A 21,342-nucleotide genomic window follows, 5' to 3' on the forward strand; every position below is an offset into this window, starting at 1 on the left:
TCTCTCTCTCTCTCTCTCTCTCTCTCTCTCTCTCTCTCTCTCTCTCTCTCTCTCTCTCTCTCTCTCTCTCTCTCTCTCTCTCTCTCTCTCTCTCTCTATATATATATATATATATATATATATATATATATATATATATATATATATATATATATATATATGCAAAACCGTTATTTATGTTAATAATTTTCCGCAATGATGTTTCGTATATGATATATGTAAACCGCTGATATATATTCCTGCTTAACATTTCTAAGGTTTCGTAGGTCACACATATATACTGTTAGTACTATGTGGTAATTGAAACTAGTCGTAGAATTCGTTAAGGGTATTTGCGTGATGTTATTTTATATGTGGGAGGTAACTAATATACGTACATCTCTAATTAACATATTTATTAACGCTGCTTATATCATAAATACTTATAGATGTTACACAACGTTGGTAAATAAGGCACTTGAAAGTCGTATTTGGAGTAACCAATTTGATATTTTCCGTGACATCTTAGGGCGCGGTTGAAGGAAGCTCTGGGACATATGTAGACGTGTTTTCCCCTGAAGCTTAAGCGGCCTTCGTTGCATGCTTCTGGCACAAGACTCTGTACAAGGAACAGAAAAGATAATTAATATTATGAATAGAAATTCCAGGGGTGACAATATCCCCATATCTTTTCAATGACTTTATCAGGACATCATAGGTTTTCTTTTATCTCACTCACCATCAGAAAAGTTACAATATTCAATACTGCATTTCCTCTATCCGCAACCAACATTAATATCACTACTCTTGCATTCATGTCCGTCACCCCTGGGACGATAATTACTACCTTCACTAACTCAAGTATCACCCCACAACCACCATGCTTATCTCCTCCACCGTATCTTCAACATCCCTCTTAATCTGGCATCCACCATCACCACCACAGAACGCGTACCGGACCCACTCACCTCTTTAAGTTGCTGCACTTCGAGTCGTTCCAAAAGAAATCCTTTGACTTCCTCATCTCTGTGCAGTCCTCGTTTTCAAAATTATTCGGCTCTCCGTCATGCCATCTGGTGAACAGGTACACCGTTTTGGTTTTAAATGCGCGTGTGCGCGCGCACACACACACACACACACACACACACACACACACACACACACATACTTCTCTAAGGCATACTTTTGTATGAATTACACTCACAAAGTGTTACATTCCTGAGTTTTTCATTCTATATTCTATATTGGCTGTAGCATTTTACGGGCTTGGTACGTTCTCCAAACACTGGCTAGAGTTGAATCAATAAATAGTAATATTGCAATATTTACCTAGTCGAGTTTGGAAATCTACTTGTTAATGCCGTGTGTGATGTCTACAAGGAAATTTCAAAGTAAAGTTAATAAAAACCTACCCTTTGAATACTGGTACGGAGTTATCTGTCCATCTGAACATTCCCTCGGTATTCCGATCTTCTAAACCAATCCACGTGTCATAAGTGACGAGACCTGGGGACAGTTGCGGGGGGAAGAACACTTTATGGTTACGATTTTTTAGTGTGCAAAGTCTCGACCTATTATGATAAATAAAGCATATAAATTGGTACTTTAAAACAGATGTCTTGCAAACTTTCATATCAAAAATTTTGTGCTTTAAAATCTTAAGAGAAACAAATAAAAGAAAATTTTCTGCATTACCTCTAAGGAACTGAAGTTCATCATTTGTCGTAATTTTGACGTAGTCTGCATTTTTACCGAGACAGAAGTACTGTCCCTTAACCCAGTCAAGTGTGATATCGTTGTCGACATGGTAACACGACGCTCCATGCAGTTTCCATCCTGCCTCGCAGACCCACGGAGACTCAGTGGTGGTTGTAGTCGGCTCATCTGTGATTGTTTGGGGTTTTGTGGAGTCCACTTCGCCTCCCTTCACGCATTCAATCAATGTTGTAGCCTCTGATGTGACAGTCGAACTTAGTTCAGTCACCTCAGAAGAACTGACGGGGACAGTGGTGAGTGTTGAGTCACCTGTGACAGGGGTGGGTGTTGAGCCACCTGTGACAGGGGTGGGCGTTGAGCCACCTGTGACAGGGGTGGGTGTTGAGCCACCTGTGACAGGGGTGGGTGTTGAGCCACCTGTGACAGGGGTGGGTGTTGAGCCACCAGTGACAGGGATGGGTGTGGATTCACCAGTGACAGGGGTGGGTGTGGATTCACCAGTGACAGAGATGGGTGTGGATTCACCAGTGACAGGGATGGGTGTGGATTCACCAGTGACAGGGGTGGCTGTGGATTCACCAGTGACAGGGATGGGTGTGGATTCACCAGTGACAGGGATGGGTGTGGATTCACCAGTGACAGGGGTGGCTGTGGATTCACCAGTGACAGGGGTGGGTGTGGATTCACCAGTGACAGGGATGGGTGTGGATTCACCAGTGACAGGGGTGGCTGTGGATTCACCAGTGACAGGGATGGGTGTGGATTCACCTGTGACAGGGGTGGCTGTGGATTCACCAGTGACAGGGGTGGGTGTGGATTCACCTGTGACAGGGGTGGCTGTGGATTCACCTGTGACAGGGGTGGGTGTGGATTCACCAGTGACAGGGGTGGGTGTGGATTCACCTGTGACAGGGGTGGGTGTGGATTCACCAGTGACAGGGGTGGGTGTGGATTCACCTGTGACAGGGATGGCTGTGGATTCACCTGTGACAGGGGTGGGTGTGGATTCACCTGTGACAGGGGTGGGTGTGGATTCACCTGTGACAGGGGTGCTGGCGCAAGCTTCAGACTGTAGGGCTGACTGAAGGTCTTGCGTTTCTGAAAGTTATGATAATCATTACTTTATTATTATAAATATTATTATCATTATTATTATTATTATTATTATTATTATTATTATTATTATTATTATTATTATTATTATTATTATAAATATTATTATCATTATTATTATTATTATTATTATTATTATTATTATTATTATTATTATTATTATTATTATTATTATTATTATTATTATTATTATTATTATTATTATTATTATTATTATTATTGTTATTATTATCATTATTTATTTATTATTATTATTATTATTATTATTATTATTATTATTATTATTATTATTATTATTATTATTATTATTATCGTTATTATTATTATGGATAATATTATTATTATTATTATTATTATTATTATTATTATTATTATTATTATTATTATTATTATTATTATTATTATTATTATTATTATTGTTATTATTATCATTATTATTTATATATCATTATTATTATTATTATTTTTATTATTATTATTATTATTATTATTATTATTATTATTATTATTATTATTATTATTATTATTATTATCATTATTATTATTATTTATATTATTATTACTATTATTATTATTATTATTATTATTATTATTATTATTATTATTATTATTATTATTATTATTATTATTATTATTATTATTATTATTATTATTGTTGTTGTTGTTGTTATTGGTATTATTATTATTAATATTATTTTTATTATTATTCATATTATTATTACAATTATCCATTATACATTTAATATTATTTATTTATTATTATTCGTTTTTTCTGTTGAGTTTGGGACACTCAAAACTATTATTTTCCGGCCTTTTGAACATAATTCGTAGGTAGGAACAGGTAGGAAGACACCTACCGAAACGAGCGCAAGCCACTCCCGGTGAGATATATATTGGAAGTGAGGAGCGTGCTGAAGCCCTCCAAAGACCCTTCCCATATCCTCACTTTCCGTTTCCCTATTGTCTCATCAACACCAGAGAGTAGTTCAGCATGCTCTCTTAGGACAGATCCTCTCTCTTTTCACACCACACTACATTCACACAACATACACACCTTTCCCAAAAAATGAAATTCAAAATGGCGCACCATAGCACCATGGCACATAAACGACCTTCCTCGGAGTCCCCGCCTGGGGGGGGGGGGGGTATCATAAATTCCCCCAGAGAGGATTCCCTTTCTGGATGCCGACTTGAGAGGTGTCCTGAAAACTCCTCAAACCTCCTCATAAATTTCTGCAACATTCGCGGTGTTAGTTCTAATTTCCATTCTGTCGAACACCATCTCTCCTCCTCTATACCTCACCTTCTCTTCCTCACCGAAACATAGGTTTCTGAGGCTACTGACAGCAATCTCTACTCTGTTCCCTCCTATTATCTCTATCCTAAATTTCAATCCAAAGCTGGATGTTGTGTCTATGTACGCAACGACATCACTTGTTCTCGTGCCCACGACCTTGACTCTTCTGAAATATCCACCATCTTCCTAAGACTTCATTGTTATCCTAATACTAAATACATCTGTGCTGTTTATCTCTCACCTAACTCTACTAACTATGGAAAATTCTTTGACTATTTGAACTCTAAAGTGGAGCATATAATTATTGACCCACTTTCCCTTCGCTGAAATCTCCATCTTGGGAGATTTCAATGTTCACCTCCAGCTTTGGCTTTCATCCTCTTTCACTGACCAGCATGGTGAACAAGCCTACAACTTTCCTCTCCTCAACGATCTAGAGCAGTTGGTTCAGCACCCTACACGTATTCCCGACCGTCCTGGAGACAGGCCCAACATACTAGACCTCTTCCTTACCTCTAACTCTTCTACTTACTCTATCAAATTGTTCTCTACGTTGGGCTCCTCCGATCACAACCATATTTCTGTATCCTGTCCTATCGCTCCTGTACATCCTCTGGACCCACCGAAGAGGCGATACTTCTGGCATTTTCCTTCATCCCGGTGGGACGACCTGAGGATGTACTTTTCCGATTTCCCGTGGAATGATCATTGCTTCCAGGAGAGAGACCCCTCTGTGTGTGCCCAGCGCATCACAGAGGTGATTGTCTCTGGAATGGGGCCATACATTCTACGTACTTTCTCTACTCCTCATGCTAAAAAGCCTTGGTTTAATCACGCTTGTTCTCGTGCTGTCAAAGATAGAGAGGCAGCTCACAAAAGGTACCAGAGCCTTCGAACTCCCGCTAACGATGATCTTTACATTTCCGCCCGGGATCGTACCAAATACATTCCTCGACTTATCAAAACCTCTTTCATCCATAGCAAATGTCAAAACCTTGCTTTCTCAAAATTCTTCCCATGACTTCTGGCACCTAGCCAAAAATATCTCCTCCAATTTCACTTCTCATCTTTCCCTCCTCTCCTTAACCCTGACGGCAGCACAGCCGGCTCATCTATTTCTAAGGCTAAATTCTTCGCTCAAACTTTCTGTAGCAATTCCACTCTGGACGATTCTGGGCATATTCCTCCTACTCATCCCCCCTCTGACTCCTTTATGTCTGTTAATAAGAATCTTCAGAATGATGTTCTCTATGCCCTTTCTGGCCTCAGCTCTGAGAAGGCTTATAGACCTGGGGCGGGATTCATCAAACCATTTACCGGACCTCTGTCTGGTAAGTCTCGCGGTATCTCCGCCCACCCGGTAAATCGGCATTCATCAACCACTTACCGGAGCCGTGGTAAGGCCAAAAGTTACCGCGGCTCCGAGCACCCGTAACTGAGTTACCGCAGGCGTGGTAAGTGCTTAGACACTGCCGCGGCTCATGTTCGGAGGCGATTTTGAGCCTATGTATTTTTTACCTCGTGACGTGCCCTTCACCATCAGAAGCAGAAAAGGATGCAGATTTAGGATCTGGGCTTATAGAAGCGATGTGACGAAAACCAGCTGAGTACGAAGGAGTTGAAGAGAAATAAATGCAAGAAAATGTGTACTCCCTATTCATTTAACTTTGATTTTCGTATGTGTATTTACACATTATTGTTACAATTGTATGCTAGTGTGATGCAGAATTTTCTCAAGAAGATGATGGTGGTCTCCATTTTTCTCAAAAATGAATGTTGGGGTCAGGAAACGGGGTGGGAGTGAGGTGTGTGAAGTCGTCGGTTTGGGATGAACTGGGCAGACCCATGCACTGCCTCAGGCCGGCTTCACTTGCAGGCCGCATTCTTTAGTATGTAAGTCTGTGGAACTGTCCACCCACATGACTTTTCCCTACTTGTTAAAACACTGCAGAGGGAATAATGTTCTGTCTGTGACAGTCACCTCCCGTCTCAAGTCTCCAATATTCTTGCTGTGGAGTTTAATGTCGTAAAATTTTGCTCTGACCTCCTCCACACTACTCACGAAGCCACTCGATCACGCCATTCACCTCAGCAGCCACAACTTCCCACGCCCACACCCATTGCTTGGCTGCACCAGTGAGGCGTGATGACAATGGCCCCCTAGCCAGTTTTGGTTGCGAGGGGTGAGTATGGGCAAACATTAGTGATAGCGAGGCACGCAGCTGGCGTTGGCGACGGAAAACTATGTAGGTAACACAAAAATGTTCAGAATATAGCTAGGCTACATAAGCGAGTATATTTTTATTTCAAGAATAAATATACAAGTAACAACGCATGTAATTGAGGGATCACCACGCTAATTGTTTGTTTTAAGGCAGTGTTTACGCCTGTACAATACGCATGTCTTGATTTTGAAGTATGTGTATTAGTAAACAAACGACACGTGAAAGCTGAAATACAGCATCAAAGGTCGCACCTGATTGGCTATCAGCCCAGACAATCGTCGTTAGGCTGCTGCGTACCGGAGCGTTACCATACCGTTGATAAATGCCGTGTTTGAAAGATGCCGCAGCTCTGGTAGCGCTCCGGTAAATGTGAGAGATACCAGAGGCGTGGTTGGTAAGATTGATGAATCCGGGGCCTGATGGAGTGCCTCCTATTGTCCTTAAAAACTGTGCCTCCGTGCTGACACCCTGCCTGGTCAAACTCTTTCGCCTCATCAGCTCTCTTCCTCTTACTTATAATCTTTTACTTCTTAAATTCCGCCGCCATGTTGCCTCTCTTTCTATCTTCTATCGATATTTTCACGCTGACTGCTCTTCTGAACTTGCTAACTGCATGCCTCCCCCCTCCCGCGGCCCCGCCGCACACGACTCTCTAGTCAAGCACATCCCTTTACTGTCCTAATCCCTTACGCACGAGTTAACCATCATTTTCATGCACTCTTTCATCCCTTACGCTGGTAAACTCTGGAACAATCTTCCTTCATCTGTATTTCCTCCTGCCCACGACTTGAACTCTTTCAAGAGGAGGGTGTCAGGACACTCTCCTCCCGAAATTGGCCTTTCTTTCAGCCACTCCTCTGGACTCTTTGTAGAAGTGAGTAGCGGGGCTTTTTTTCATTGTTTTTTTGTTTTTTGCCCTTGAACTGTCTCTTTTGCTGTAAAAAAAAAATATATATATATGTATATATATATATGTATATATATATATATATATATATATATATATATATATATATATATACATATATATATATACATATATATATATATATATATATATATATATATATATATATATATATATATATATATATATATATATATATATATATATATATATATTTTTTTACGTTGCTGCCTATTGCGCCGGTAGGCATCTTCCCGTGGGGCCTGATGGTCGGCCCAAGGCTTCTTCCAGGTGGGGCCTGATGGTCGGCCCAGCCTGTTCTGGCGCAGGCAAGTGTTTTTATAGTGGCGTCATTTGCATTGGCTCATGCTGCCCCCGGAACTCGTTCTTGATTCGCTTGGACGGCTTCCTCTAGAGTCCGGGTTGATGGGTGGTCTTCAGGACAGCATGTGGGTAGTTTTAGGCCACTCGGCGGTGACCGAAAAATTCGAGGGGGTAGCGTGGGGACTCGAACTCGCGTCGTCCATCACGTGGTGAATGTGGGCCCAGCACGCTACTTTCAGTTCGGCCACTGCCTACCATTAGTTCGTATATATATATATATATATATATATATATATATATATATATATATATATATATATATATATATATATATATATATATGCAAGAGGGACCTGAAAGCCCTACACATCAACACCGACTCATGGGAAGCAACAGCCTCAGAGCGACTGCCTGGCGGCAAGCAATTCAACAAGGCCTCCATGTGTTTGAGGGAGACACTGCCCAGCAGTCTGAGGCAAAGAGACAAAGAAGAAAGGCCCAAACCCGGCAGACCAACCAGCCTCTATCTTCACCTGTGATCAGTGTGGGAGGGATTGCCACCTCTGTATTGGCCTGTCCAGCCACACCCGACGCTGTACCTGAGGTCTTCAACTGCTCCATGGTCTCCTGAGACCGACGGATATATATATATATATATATATATATATATATATATATATATATATATATATATATATATATATATATATATATATATATATATATATATATATATATATATATATATATATATATATATATATATATATATCCTTGCGTCTTGGTACGTAACGGGAAGCGCATTGTTTGCGTTTAAAAAAAAAAAAAATATCCATAATCATGCACTTTTTGTGAATATTATCACACACCTTTCTCGTTTTAGTATTGGTGTTGTTACTGTATAAGGACAATCAGATTGAAGGGAAACTGTTGTCAAGGGCTAGCGGAAAGTGAGAGAACTCGGAACTAAAGAATATTAACCTAATATCCTGTTTTTGTATAGTGTACGTTTAATCTCCGAACTATGCAAAGACAGACAAGTTTTGGACACAAAGGCATGCATGGAAAAATTATAGTTTCTAATCAAGTTGTAAGCCTTACGTCTTAATAAAAACAGTAAATACATTAAATCATTTTATATCAAAGATACAGAGGAATCAGTGTTCGAAAACTCTACTTTAGGGTATGTGAATACAAGTCGTGGAAGGTTAGGATTTTGTTATGGTAAGCCACGGTAGTGGGAAGACCACGTTAGCTCACTGTTTCAAAACTGGGCGCGGAAACAGTGAGGACGGGAGCTGGGAGGGAGGCGAAGAGGTTAAAGGGCCTTGTTTGCCTAGCGGTCTGGTTCATAGAGGTTTCCTTATTGCTATTTTTTTCCTGCATGCGCTTCCATTAGCAATGATTGATTTAAGCCAGGTTATCCCAAAAAAAGATACCAGGAAGTGTGTTAGCTGTAATATATTTTATTAATATTTCATAATGTTGATGATAGCAATCACAATAATAATAACAATAATAATAACTATAATTATTATTATTATTATTATTATTATTATTATTATTATTATTATTATTATTATTATTATTATTATTATTATAATTATTATTATTATTGTTATTATTATTATTATTATTATTATTATTATTATTATTATTATTATTATTATTATTATTATTATAATTAATAATAATAATATTATTATTATTTTCATTATTATTTTCATTATTATTATTATTATTATTATTATTATTATTATTATTATTATTATTATCATTATTATTATTATTATTATTATTATTATTATTATCATCATAAAGATTATTAGTATTGATATGATTTCCGTATCCATGAAAAAGACTATCAATATGAGCCCCTGCCCGAAACAATTTAAGTTTAACAATTGTTGAAAGCAAGCAATATTGCTCCAGGCCCTTTGTGCCTGTGCGTCTGTGCTTATTATTTATGTTATGTCTGGAGTTAGCAAGTTCAGAAGATCAGTCAGCGTGAAAATATCGATTGAAGATAGAAAGAGTGGCAACATGGCGACGGAATGTAAGAGGAAGAGAGTTGATGAGAAGAAGAGCCTTGGTCTCTACCCTGTCCAAAAGAGATGTGTGTGTGGAGACCCCCACACACGTGAGATGCATACTCCATACGAGGCCGGACACGGCCCTTGCACATGAATAGCATCTAGGAGGGGGAAAAGAACTGGCGATACAGAACGTCCAGCCTCGAGGAAGCTCATTTAGAAAGAGAGAAGATATGACGTTTTCAGTTGAGATTTTAAGTTAAGGATAGACCGAGGATGTTTACTGTAGAGGAGGGGGACAGCCGACTGTTATCGAAGAACAACTGATAGGTGTTTGAAAGATTGTGTCGAGTTCCCAGGTGGAGGAATTGAGTTTTTAGGGGTTCAAGGACACCAAGTTTTTCTTGTCCCAATCGGAAATGATAATGTGGTCTGAGGTTAAGCGTTCTGCAGCCTCCAGCCTGGAATCATATAGTTCCTGTTGAAAGGTCCTTCTATCAAAAGATGTTGAGTAATGCAGAGTAGAGTCATCGGTGTAAGAGTGGATAAGACAGTTTGTTTTGGAAAGATCATCAACGAACAACATACATTGAGAGAGAGAGAGAGAGAGAGAGAGAGAGAGAGAGAGAGAGAGAGAGAGAGAGAGAGAGAGAGAGAGAGAGAGAGAGAGAGAGAGAGAGAGAGAGAGAGAGAGAGAGAGAGAGAGAGAGAGAGAGAGAGAGAGAGAGAGAGAGAGAGAGAGAGAGAGAGAGAGAGAGAGAGAGAGAGAGAGAGAGAGAGAGAGAGAGAGAGAGAGAGAGAGAGAGATCGGCCTGGAAGGAAACTGGAGATGAAAGTTCAGAGAGAGGAATAGGATCCGTAGGAGGGTATTTTGAAAAGCAAAGATTTTTACAAGACTCCATCAAAAGCATTCGAGATGTCTAAGGCAACAGCAAAAGTTTCACCGAAACGCCTGAGAGGATGATCAGGAGTTAGTTAGGAAGGCAAGAATATCACCAGTTGAACGCCCCTTGAGGAACCACTGACGATCAGATTCAACGTCAGAAGTTGATAGATGTTTAAGAAATTTCCTGTTAAAGATTGTCTCAAAAGCTTTAGAAAGACAAGAAAGTAAAGGTATTGGACGGTAGCTGGAAGAATTAGAGAGGTCACCCCTCTAAGGAACAGGCTGTATGTAGTTATACTTCCAGCAGTAAGAAAAGGTGGATGTTGAAAGGCACAGACGAAAGAGTTTGTCCAGGCAGGGTGTCCGCACGGAAGCACAATTATTAAGGACGATAGGAGGCACTCCATCAGGTCCAAAAAACTTCTGAGGATTGAGGGCAGAGAGGGAATAGGAAACGTCATTCTTAAGAATCTTAAGAACAGGCATAGTGGAGTCAGAAGGGAGGATGAGTAGGAGAAATATGCCAAGAATCATCCAGATTGGAGTTTTTAAAGAAAGTTTGAGCGAAGAGTTCAGCCTTAGACATATGAAAAGGAAAAAGAAGTGAAATTGTGTGAGATATTTTTGGCTAGGTGCCAGATTTTCTCGGAAGAATTAGAAAAAAGCAAGGCGTTGACATTTGATACTTATGAAAGTATTTTTGGTAAGTCGAAGAATCGATTTGGCATGATTCCGTGCAGAAATTTAATAAAGATCGTGATTAGCAGGAGTGCGAAGGCTTTGGTACCTTTTGTGAGCCGTCTCTGTAGCCTGTCGTAGCACGAGAACAAGCGTGATTAAACTAATGTCTAATCACTAAAAGAGAAAGTACGTGGAATGTGTGCCTTCATTCCAGAGACCATCACGTCCGTAATGCGCTGGGCACGCACAGAAGCGTCTCTGTCCTGGAAGCAGGAATCATTCAATGGGAAATCGGAAAAGACATCCTCGGGTCGTCCCACCGAGCTGAAGCGAAATACCAAATGAACCACCTCTTCGGTGGATCCAGAGGCTGTACAGGAGCGACAGGACAGAATGCATAAATAAGGTTGTGATTGGAGGAGCCAAACGGAGAGAACCGTTTAATAGAATAAGCTGAAGGATTAGAGATTGGAAGCGGCCTAGAATGTTGGGCGTATCTCCAAGGCGGTCGGGAATTCGTTATGGTGCTGAACCATCTGCTCTAGATCACTGAAGAGAGCAATATTGTGGGCTTGTTTACTAGGCTGGTCAGTGAAAGAGGATGAAAGCTGGTAATGAACATTGAAATCTCCTAAGATGGAGATTTCAGAGAAGGGAGAGTGAGTCAAGATGTTCCCCACTTTATAGTTCAAATAGTAAATTTTTTTTACATAGTTTATAGAGTTAGGTGAGAGAGTTCACAGACTAAGCTGGTAACAGACCTCCTTTCAGTTTCACGGAGTAGTCGCTTTTTCGACAGGAAGTTATTCCAGAGATGCACCATGATCCTGTGAAGGCACTTGGTACCAAAGGCATCAGCACGCCTCTCCAAGTCACTTTTCAGTGTACAAGTCTCACAGCCATACAGAAAAATATGGAGCACAAGCGACTTATAGACTAGAATCTTTGTCCGCCTGCAGAGATATCGACAACGCCATATACGTACTCGTGTTGAGCGAGTCCATAACACCGTATGCCAGCCAATCCGTCGAGTGACATTCTGGTAAGGCCCACCATTATTATGCATTACGCTACCAAAGTATGTGAAGCTTTTGGTGACATCGACATCCTCACCACATGCTTTAATAGACTGAACTGTGTCATCTAGTAAGCCTCCAAACGACTGGACCGTGGTTTTGGCCCAGGAGACCTTCAGTCCCAGAGGCTTCGATTCCTCACACAGCACTTCGAGGGCTATCACCAAGACCTCCAGCAATTCCGCGAGAAGTACAGCATCATCAGGTCTGTAACCTTGATATCACCAACAGATACTTCGCAACGACTATGATTAGCAACTTTCATTGATACCCAGTCCATGCAACTGTTGAAAAGTGATGTAGCAAGGACGCATCCCTGCTTCACTCCTGAATTGACAGGGAAGAAACCGGAAACGAGCAACTTGCCCAGTACACTGAGTATTGTAATACCACGGTAATTGTTGCAGTCCTGTCACTCCCCTTTTTCTTTCCACATAGGGACTACCAACCCCCTTTTCCAGTCAAGAGGAATAGCGCTGAACTGCCACACGACAGACAACACCGCATTCCACCAATGGATCATGGCTTCACCCCCGGCTTTCAACATCTCGGCACTGATATTACAGATCCCAGCTGCTTTTCCATCCTCCAAACTTCCTCAGTCTCTCCCACCTCCGGAAGAGAGGTTGGAGTTTCGTCTATTGGTGGATCAACAGCCGCTCTCTGCAACCTAGTCCTATTTGAAGGAGTCCGCTTGGGCCTCTGCCGTGTACAACGGCCCAGAGTGCTCAGCCCAACGCGCTCGGTAACTTTCCGCATCTGGTACTGTCTGCCCATTAATCGTAGTACTCCTCAGAGATATGGATTTGGAGCGGAATTTCTCCATAGCTCGAAAGGAAGGTCTTAGGTCGTTTGCATTTAGACAACCCTCCACATCCTCAGCGTGGCCTCTGACGTACGTACCTCTCCCTATCCCTCCTCAGAAAGGTCCTAGTTTTTTTCTCACCGTGTGCAATCTTTGATTCAGAGTGAGTCTTTGACGAACTATGGGTTTAAACTGGATAAATTCAGATTCAACAGGGATATAGGCAAAAATTGGTTTACAAACAGGTGGTGGATAAGTGGAATAGGCTTAGAAGTCATGTGGTGAGTGCCAATACAATTGTCGCATTCAAAAATAGATTAGATAAATTCATGGACAGCGATATTAGGTGTGGTTAGATACATGGGAGCTACACGGGAGATTATGTTCAGAGGAGCTGCCTCGTACAGGCCTACCGGCCTTTTGCAGACTCCTATGTTCTTATGTTCTTAACTGGAGCACTAATGAGATCTAACATTGGCCGCAAGTTTCGCAGCTCTAATGTTTCGTCAGGAGTACTATAAATGGTGAAGACTAATTTAAAGTTTCGAAAGAAAACGCCTACATATTTTTTTTTTGTCAACAATAATCTGTTCATCCTAAGTTTGTGGCTGAATGGACAGCGTGACGGCGCCGCGTCCAGGACGACGCGGGTTCGCGCCCCGCCACGTGCCACAAGCCGGGATTTTTCAGTCACCGTCGAGTGGCCTAAGACTACACACATGCTGTCCAGAAGACCACCTATCAACCCAGACTCTAAATTATCTCTCTAAAAGAGAGGGTCAACGATGAGCTCCGGGAGGCAGCATGAGTCAACATACACTTGCCTGCGCCACAACGGGCTGGGGCTGACTATCAGGCTCCACCAAGAAAGCTTACCGGCGCCACAGGTGGAGACGTAAAAATAAAAAAAATAAAAAAGTGCTTCGAATTGTATCACCCCAAAAGTTTTGGGAAACTGGAGAGCCTCCCAGCATCTGTTTATTACGATTGAAAGAAGGAAAATATTAAGTTTGAAAATCAACATTTTGCACACAAAAATGTCCCTTCATGGGAAATCGTCTCGTGACGGCTGTCTGATCTGACTGACCTGGCATGTCCCTGACGAGGGAGCAGGTGATCGTGCCGTCCTGGCGGTACTCCTGCCTCACCATGTAGCCCTGCTCCGTCAGGCGAGCCTCCCGCCTGAACAGCGGTCCGGCTGACCATGTCTGAGGGAAGAATTCTGCTGAGCTGGCTGCCACGGCATCGTCAGGCATGAACAAATTTGCATCAAGCAAGTGAACTATAAACATTTGTGTCATGGTGCCTTTGACCGAAATAACTCTGACTCACCTTCACGCTGTCTTCACATGGTGAGGAACAGTCCACTTGCGGCTCGGGGCCAGAGAAGTCAAGGTTCAGAGTTTCATCACACGCCAGCCCTGTCCCCTGCCGCCACTCCCCACCCACGACACCGCCACACACTAGCTGAAATACATTACGAAAGTCGTAAGAAGGCATACATTATGCAATGTCTATGATTATCATTTGCAATAGTATTGTGAAAACTAATCAAGAACGATACTCGACTCTCATTTGACATGGAAATTTTGTAATGACTCGTTATTTTTATTCTGTAAAAGTTAGGCTGATCTTCCACAGAGAAGATTTTTAGATATTTTTAACATATGTACATTTTTTACAGCAAGGGAGACAGCTCAAGGACACTAATACAAAGTGGAACAAAAAAGCCCGCCAGTCGCTGCTCAAACAAAAGAAAAACGGAACAAGAGGCCAAGAGAGAGGTTAATTTCAAGAGAAGAGGTGTCTTGACACTCCTCTCTTGAAAGAGGTCAAGTCATAGGCAGGAGGATATACAGATAAAGGAAGGCTCTTCCAGAGTTTTACCAGCTGAAGGGAAAAAAAGAATGCAGATGCTGGTTAACTCCTGCCTAAGGGATTTGGACAGTATAGGAGTGAGCATTAGTAGAAAGTCGAGTACAGCGAGGCCGCGGGAGGTGGGGGGAGGCATGCAGTTAGAAAGTTCAGAAGAGCTCTAAAATATATTTATTGTGGTAAAATATATAAATATATAGACCCTGAGATCAGATTTTAATTCTTGACACGGCCCTATTGACTTATTTATACCAACAGCGAAAATGGAAATGACTTTTCAGTAAGCATGATGAACAGTCCGTGTCTCTGAATGAACAAGTCATATGCTGCTGGACGGAAGGAATAATAAAGTAAAGTAACTTTCACCAAAGCTATTTTAGTGATGATCTGGACCGTGTTATTGTTACGCATTGAAATCTTCAGTTATCTTTCAATCACAAGCCTTGTTATTCATTGTATGCAGGAAACATAAGACAAAAATGTTTTTGTGGTTAAATATAAACACGATTTACTTGACAGGAATAAGAGTAAACGTGTCTTGCAGTTCCTTTTAATATTATTTTTAATGAAGTTCTTTGTTCTTTGAGTAGTTATCAAGTGGAAAATGTTTAATTTATACGGTATCATACCATTGACTGAGGTAACAAACTTTAAAGGCCTTGAAATAATTGTAACACTCGTCACATTATCGGAAGTATACCTGTGCTGTATCTCAAAGCATATAATTACAACTTGTACGGACTCGCCGACTCTGAGTCGTGCACATCAACTCACCTTCGCCACTAAGAGCAAGACTGCGACCTGTTGGCTCAGCATGGTTTGAATGCAGTTTCGTAGCCGCTACCCAGCCCTTTATATACTTATCCGTTATGAAAATCTTCTTCAGAATGCAACTTTTTTTTCTTTTTCCTGAATATATGTCCTTTCGTAATTTGTAGCAGTCTATTTGTTGTACTTGATTATTTCTTTTAGTAACTTGTCTGACTAAATTGCTTCATTTTATAAATGATCTAATTTTGTTGATCAGAACACACACGGTTTACAGACTGGTGAGTTTGGACTCACTGCGCAGAAAGGCTGGGCATTCAGGGCTGAGGTGCCGGTGCGGGGCCGAACACCTGATCCAACACGAGTCAAGCTAACTCAGCGCGACACACTGACATAAACTAAGTGTTTATAATGAGCCCATTCATAGTGAAAATGTCCTGGAATGTTAATAAAGTGAATAATGTGTACCTGGTGCAGGTCAAGGCTATATTAGAACTGTTTATCATGCTGCAGAATCTGTATGTGACCAACTCCCTGATGCAAAAGTTTATCATTATCTTAAAATTTTCATACTTTCACTGGTTTACTCTTAAACAACCTTATTTCGTTAACATGTTAGTATTCCGACAACTAAAATGCTTTGATGATGGAAGCCACAAGACGCCACCCCAACTGACGTTCCATGTTAAACTTTGTCCTTCCTTCGTGGGAACAGTGTATGTCCTCCTCCCACTGGCCTTCTCTTTTGGACCTTCTGGCCTTCCATTGTCAGAATGGTGGACTGCTTCAACGGTAAAACACACACACACACACACACACACACACACACACACACACACACACACACACACACACACACACACACACATAACTTCATTATTTGGTGACCTGCCGGATGATTATATTAAACATTACCTTTGTTTACTTCCTATTTACTTTCACTCGGGCTCCCCGATTCTTTTAAGTTCTTTGATGATTCTCAGACTTACTTACTGAGACTTTGTCATCTGTGAGTCCAAGGTTGTTACACCGTGTATTTTGATTTTAATGTTATCCCACTCATATTTCTGAATCTTATAAGTAAGCTGCAAACAATATTGGGGATATTCTGTCCTCCTGCCAAACGCCATTCTCAGTTTTAATTTTCACGCTTTTATTGCGCAAATAATGTTTACCGTGCAGTAGTTATATGAATCTTTCAGCAGCTTTACGTACGGTTCATCCACGCCCTGCCTCTTGAGTGCTTGCATAAATGGTGTATTTCTAACAGGGTCACATGCTGAACCATTTCTATGAAAACCATACATAATGGTTTAGTGTACTCGACAGATGTTTTCGACATGTTGGTTAATTGCGTGGATGTGGCCAGCCAATGAAAAATCCGGCTTTTTCTCTCGGCGGTTTTCAGTCTCATGTGGCACTTATTCTTTTTGTCATAAACTTATTGGCAAAACTTTGGGTTTCAGGGCGATAACTAATCGGTTGATAGTTCTGTTATTCTTTTGATTCGCCTTTTGTCGAGAATTGATAATGTAGTGGTATTTTTCCGGGGTCTTGGAACTTTGTAACTCTCGCAGCATATATATATATATATATATATATATATATATATATATATATATATATATATATATATATATATATATATATATATACACACACACCGCCGTCTCATTTATCTCTAAGGCTGAACTCTTCTCTCTAACCTCTAAAAACTCCACTCTGAATGATTCTGGGCATATTCCTCCTACTCATGCCCCCTCTAATTCCTTTCTGCCTGTTTTTAAGATTCTTAAAAATTATATTTTCTGTGCCCTCTCTGGCCTGGACCCTCAGAAGGCTTATGGGGCTGACGGAGTGCCTCCTGTTGTCCTCGGAAACTGTGCTTCCGTGCTGACACCCTGCCTGGTCAGACTCTTTCTCCTCTGCTTGTCAACATCTACCTTTCCTTCCTGCTGGAAATACGCCTATATACAGGTGTGGTTAAGAAGGGTGACCGTTCTAATCCCTCAATCTACCGCCCTATAGCTTTACTTTCATGTCTATATAAAGCTTTTGAATCAATCCTTAACCGGCATATTCAAAAGCACCTTTCCACCTCTTGACCTCCTATCTGATCGCCAGTATGGGTTCCGCAAGGGGCGTTCTACTGGCGATCTTCTTGCTTTCTTAACTGACTCTTGGTCATCCTCTCTTAGCCGTTTCGGTGAAACTTTCTCAGTTGCGCTGGACATATCGAGAGCTTTCGATAGAGTCTGGCACAGATCTTTGCTTTCTAAACTACCCTCTTTCGATTCTATCCTTCTCTCTGTTCCTTTATCTGCAGTTTCCTTTCCGGCCGTTCTATCTCTGCTGTGGTAGACGGTCACTGTTTTTCCCCTAAACCAATCAACAGTGGTGTTCCACAGGGCTCTGTCCTATCACCCACTCTCTTCCTGTTATTCATAAATGATCTTCTTTCCATAACAAACTGTCCTATCTACTCACACGCTGACGACACCACTCTGCATTATTCAACTTATTTCAACAGAAGACCCTCTCAACAGGAATTGCAAGACTTCAGACTGGAGGCTGCAGAACACTTAACCTCAGACCTTGCTATCATTTCCGATTAAAACTGTCCAGAGCTCTTATCATCTCTACTGCCACACAATCATCACCAACTGCCTTTCCTGCCTTCACTTTCCTGACTGCCTTCTCCACTTCACCTTCACTAATGTCAGGGCCCGTCATTTCCACACCTAGTTCCAAATTCTCCGGTCTGTCGTCTCTGAACAATTCTTGTATATACTCTTTCCATCTGGCTACTTGTCCATTGCTGTCTCTCCATTTCGTCTCATTATTGCTTCTCCTGTACTTATCTTTCTTTTGCCAATAAACTTCTTCACTCTTTAGTACATCATTTGAGAATCCCTATTTGCCAAGTCTTCCATCTCATCACACTGTTCATTTACTCACTTTTCCTTTGCAACAGAACATCGTCTTTTTACTTCGCTGTTCAGTTCTCTGTATCTTACTGCATTCCTATGCTTAAACGCCCTTCGCTCTACCAACAGGTCGAGAATATCTTCTGTCATCCACGCCTGTCTTGCTCTTCTTTTTTTCCTTGGTATTATTTCCTCAGCCACTTCCACATATGCTTTTTTTGTAACCATGTCCATTCATTTTCTGGTTCATCACATTCATTTTCCTCCAAAACTGCCTCGTATCATTTTTGAAGTGCTACAATATATTTTTCTTTTATGTCTTCCTTCCTAAGTTCTTTTAGATTCATTTGGGGTTCTCTTTACTTTTCTGTATGCTTTTTTAATTGTAATCTAGTCACTGTTACCACTGGGTTATCTGGATCTGGATCTGGACAATAATGCGCAGGGCACCAAAGAAGGTGCATAACACGCACTGTCACAATCAGCACCCGGATAAGTTTTGCAATTTATTATCGAGTTCCTGAACTTTTATTTATAGTTATATAATCTATTTGATTTATATAATTGTTTCCAGGGTTCTTCCATATATATATATATATATATATATATATATATATATATATATATATATATATATATATATATATATATATATATATATATATATATATATCTATATATATATATATATATATATAATGAGAGCATGCAAAATAGCTGCGCTTGCCCTCGGAGCTTTTTTGCGACGCATTAGCCTTCGACCCTTTGGTGAGTAAGAAGAACCCATTGGCCCGGGATATTGGGCTTTTTTATATATCATTTTACGTAACCTCCCTTCGCGCTGGTAGGCTTTCTCGGTGTGGCCTGCTGGTCGGACTCAGTTCGTCGTGGCGCAGGCAAATGTTTCTAGCTGCGCCATCTTGATTGGCTCATGCTGCCCCCCGAAGCTCAACCCTCTGTTTTCGAGAGAACCCAGGGTCCGGGTTGATAGGTGGTCTTCTGGAATGCATGTGAGTAGTCTTGGGCCACTCGTCGGTGACTAAAAAATCACAGTTGGTGGCATCGGCCGGGACTCGAACCCGCGTCCTCTTGGACGCGGCGCCGTCACGCTATCCACTCAACTACCGCCTCCTCAATCTTTTTTTTTTGAAGGGCAACAAAAAGTGTGTAAAAAAAAAAGCCCGCTACTCACCGCTCTCACAACAGACAAAGGTAAAGAGTGTCCAAAAGAGAGGTCAATTTCGGGTGGAGAGGTGTCTTGATACACTCTTCTTGAAAGAGGTCAGGTCATAGATAGGAGGAAATGCAGACGAAGGAAGGCTGTTCCTGAGTTTACCAGTGTAAGGGATAAGAGAATGATGCTGGGTAACTCTTGCAGAAGAGGTTTGGACAGTATAGAGATGAGCTAGAGTAGAAAGTCGAGTGCAGCGAGGCCGCGGGAGGGGGGGAGGCACGTAGTTAGCAAGCTCAGAAGAACAGTCAGCGTGAAAATATCGATAGAAGATAGAAAGAGAGGCAACATGGCGGCGGAATTTAAGAGGTAGAAGACCATCAGTAAGAGGAGGAGAGCTGATGAGACGAAGAGCCTTAGACTCCACTCAGTCCAGGAGAGCTGTGTGAGTGGAGCCCCCCCACACGTGAGATGCATACTCCATACGAGGGCGGACAAGGCCCCTGTATATGGATAGCAACTGTGCGGGGAAGAAGAACTGGCGGAGACGATACAGCACGCCCAAACTCGAGTAAGCTGATTTAGTGAGAGAAGAGATATGAAGTTTCCAGTTAAGATTTTGGGCTAAGGATAGACCGAGGATGTTTAGTGTTGAAGAAGGTGACAGCTGAGTGTTGTTGAAGAATAGGGGATAGGTGTTTGGAAGATTGTGTCGAGTTGATAGGTGGAGAAATTGGGTTTTTGAGGCATTGAAGGACATAAGGTTCCTTTAACCCCAATCGGAAATGATAGCAAAGTCTGAGGTTAACCGTTCTGCAGTTGTTGAAAAGGTCTTCTGTTGAAAGAAGTTGAATAAAGCAGAGTGGAGTCGTCACCGTATGAGTGGATAGGGCAGTTTGTTATGAAAAGTAGATCATTGATTAATAACAGGAAGAGAGTGATTTATATATATAGATATATATATATATATATATATATATATATATATATATATATATATATATATATATATATATATATATATATATATATATATATATATATATATATATATATATATATATATATATATATATATATATATATATATATATATATATATATATATATATATATATATATATATATATATATATAATGAGTGTGTGTGTGTGTGTGTGTAGTTATAGTTTTTTGTGTGTACATATAATGCTATTGGCATTCCGTTCATTTCAGATTGTAATGAAGGTTGTGTAAATATATAATGAAGAGACAATAAAAATAAAAAAAATCATAAATGATTCATATCGCCAAGCAATCAGTTTCACGCAGATATAAATATAACACAAAACTCCCTGAGTTACTGTAGCTGCTAAATGAATAATCTGTCCCTGCTTGGCTCGTAACGTATCTGTGACTCAATATAACTCAATGATTATTCAATTATAAACCCATTTTTCACTAAGCTGCTCTAGCAAACGCTCTAAATTTCTCTTTTCATCTGATTATCTGTCAGCCCTGACTTCCACAATTTCTCTGTTGCCACTCTGTCACTCCTATTTTATCAGTCCAGTTCATCA

At 40.8% G+C, this 21,342-nt stretch overlaps 1 protein-coding gene across 1 annotated transcript; it reads right to left on the reverse strand.

Moving 5' to 3' along the window:
• Positions 1–1,821: 1,821 nt before the first annotated feature.
• LOC127003215 (uncharacterized) lies at positions 1,822–15,733 on the reverse strand. Its single transcript, XM_050869592.1, has 5 exons — positions 15,692–15,733; positions 14,392–14,509; positions 14,130–14,185; positions 2,599–2,793; positions 1,822–2,544 (listed from the first exon to the last, which is right to left on the reverse strand). The coding sequence occupies exons 1-5, from the start codon at positions 15,731–15,733 to the stop codon at positions 1,960–1,962; spliced, it is 996 nt and encodes a 331-aa protein (XP_050725549.1). The 3' UTR covers positions 1,822–1,959.
• Between the last annotated feature and the right edge of the window lie 5,609 nt (positions 15,734–21,342).

This window comes from Eriocheir sinensis, chromosome 3 (assembly GCF_024679095.1).
Source record: "Eriocheir sinensis breed Jianghai 21 chromosome 3, ASM2467909v1, whole genome shotgun sequence".
Lineage (NCBI taxonomy): Eukaryota > Metazoa > Arthropoda > Malacostraca > Decapoda > Varunidae > Eriocheir > Eriocheir sinensis.

Coding starts and splice junctions, on each gene's coding strand:
- LOC127003215 (XM_050869592.1), bottom strand. CDS start 15,733: ATGCTGAGCCAACAGGTCGCAGTCTTGCTCTTAGTGGCGAAG. Junction 14,186..14,391: donor AGTGGACTGTTCCTCACCAT/GTGAAGACAGCG, acceptor CTACATGGTGAG/GCAGGAGTACCGCCAGGACG. Junction 2,794..14,129: donor CCTCGTCAGGGACATGCCAG/GTCAGTCAGATC, acceptor CATAACTTTCAG/AAACGCAAGACCTTCAGTCA.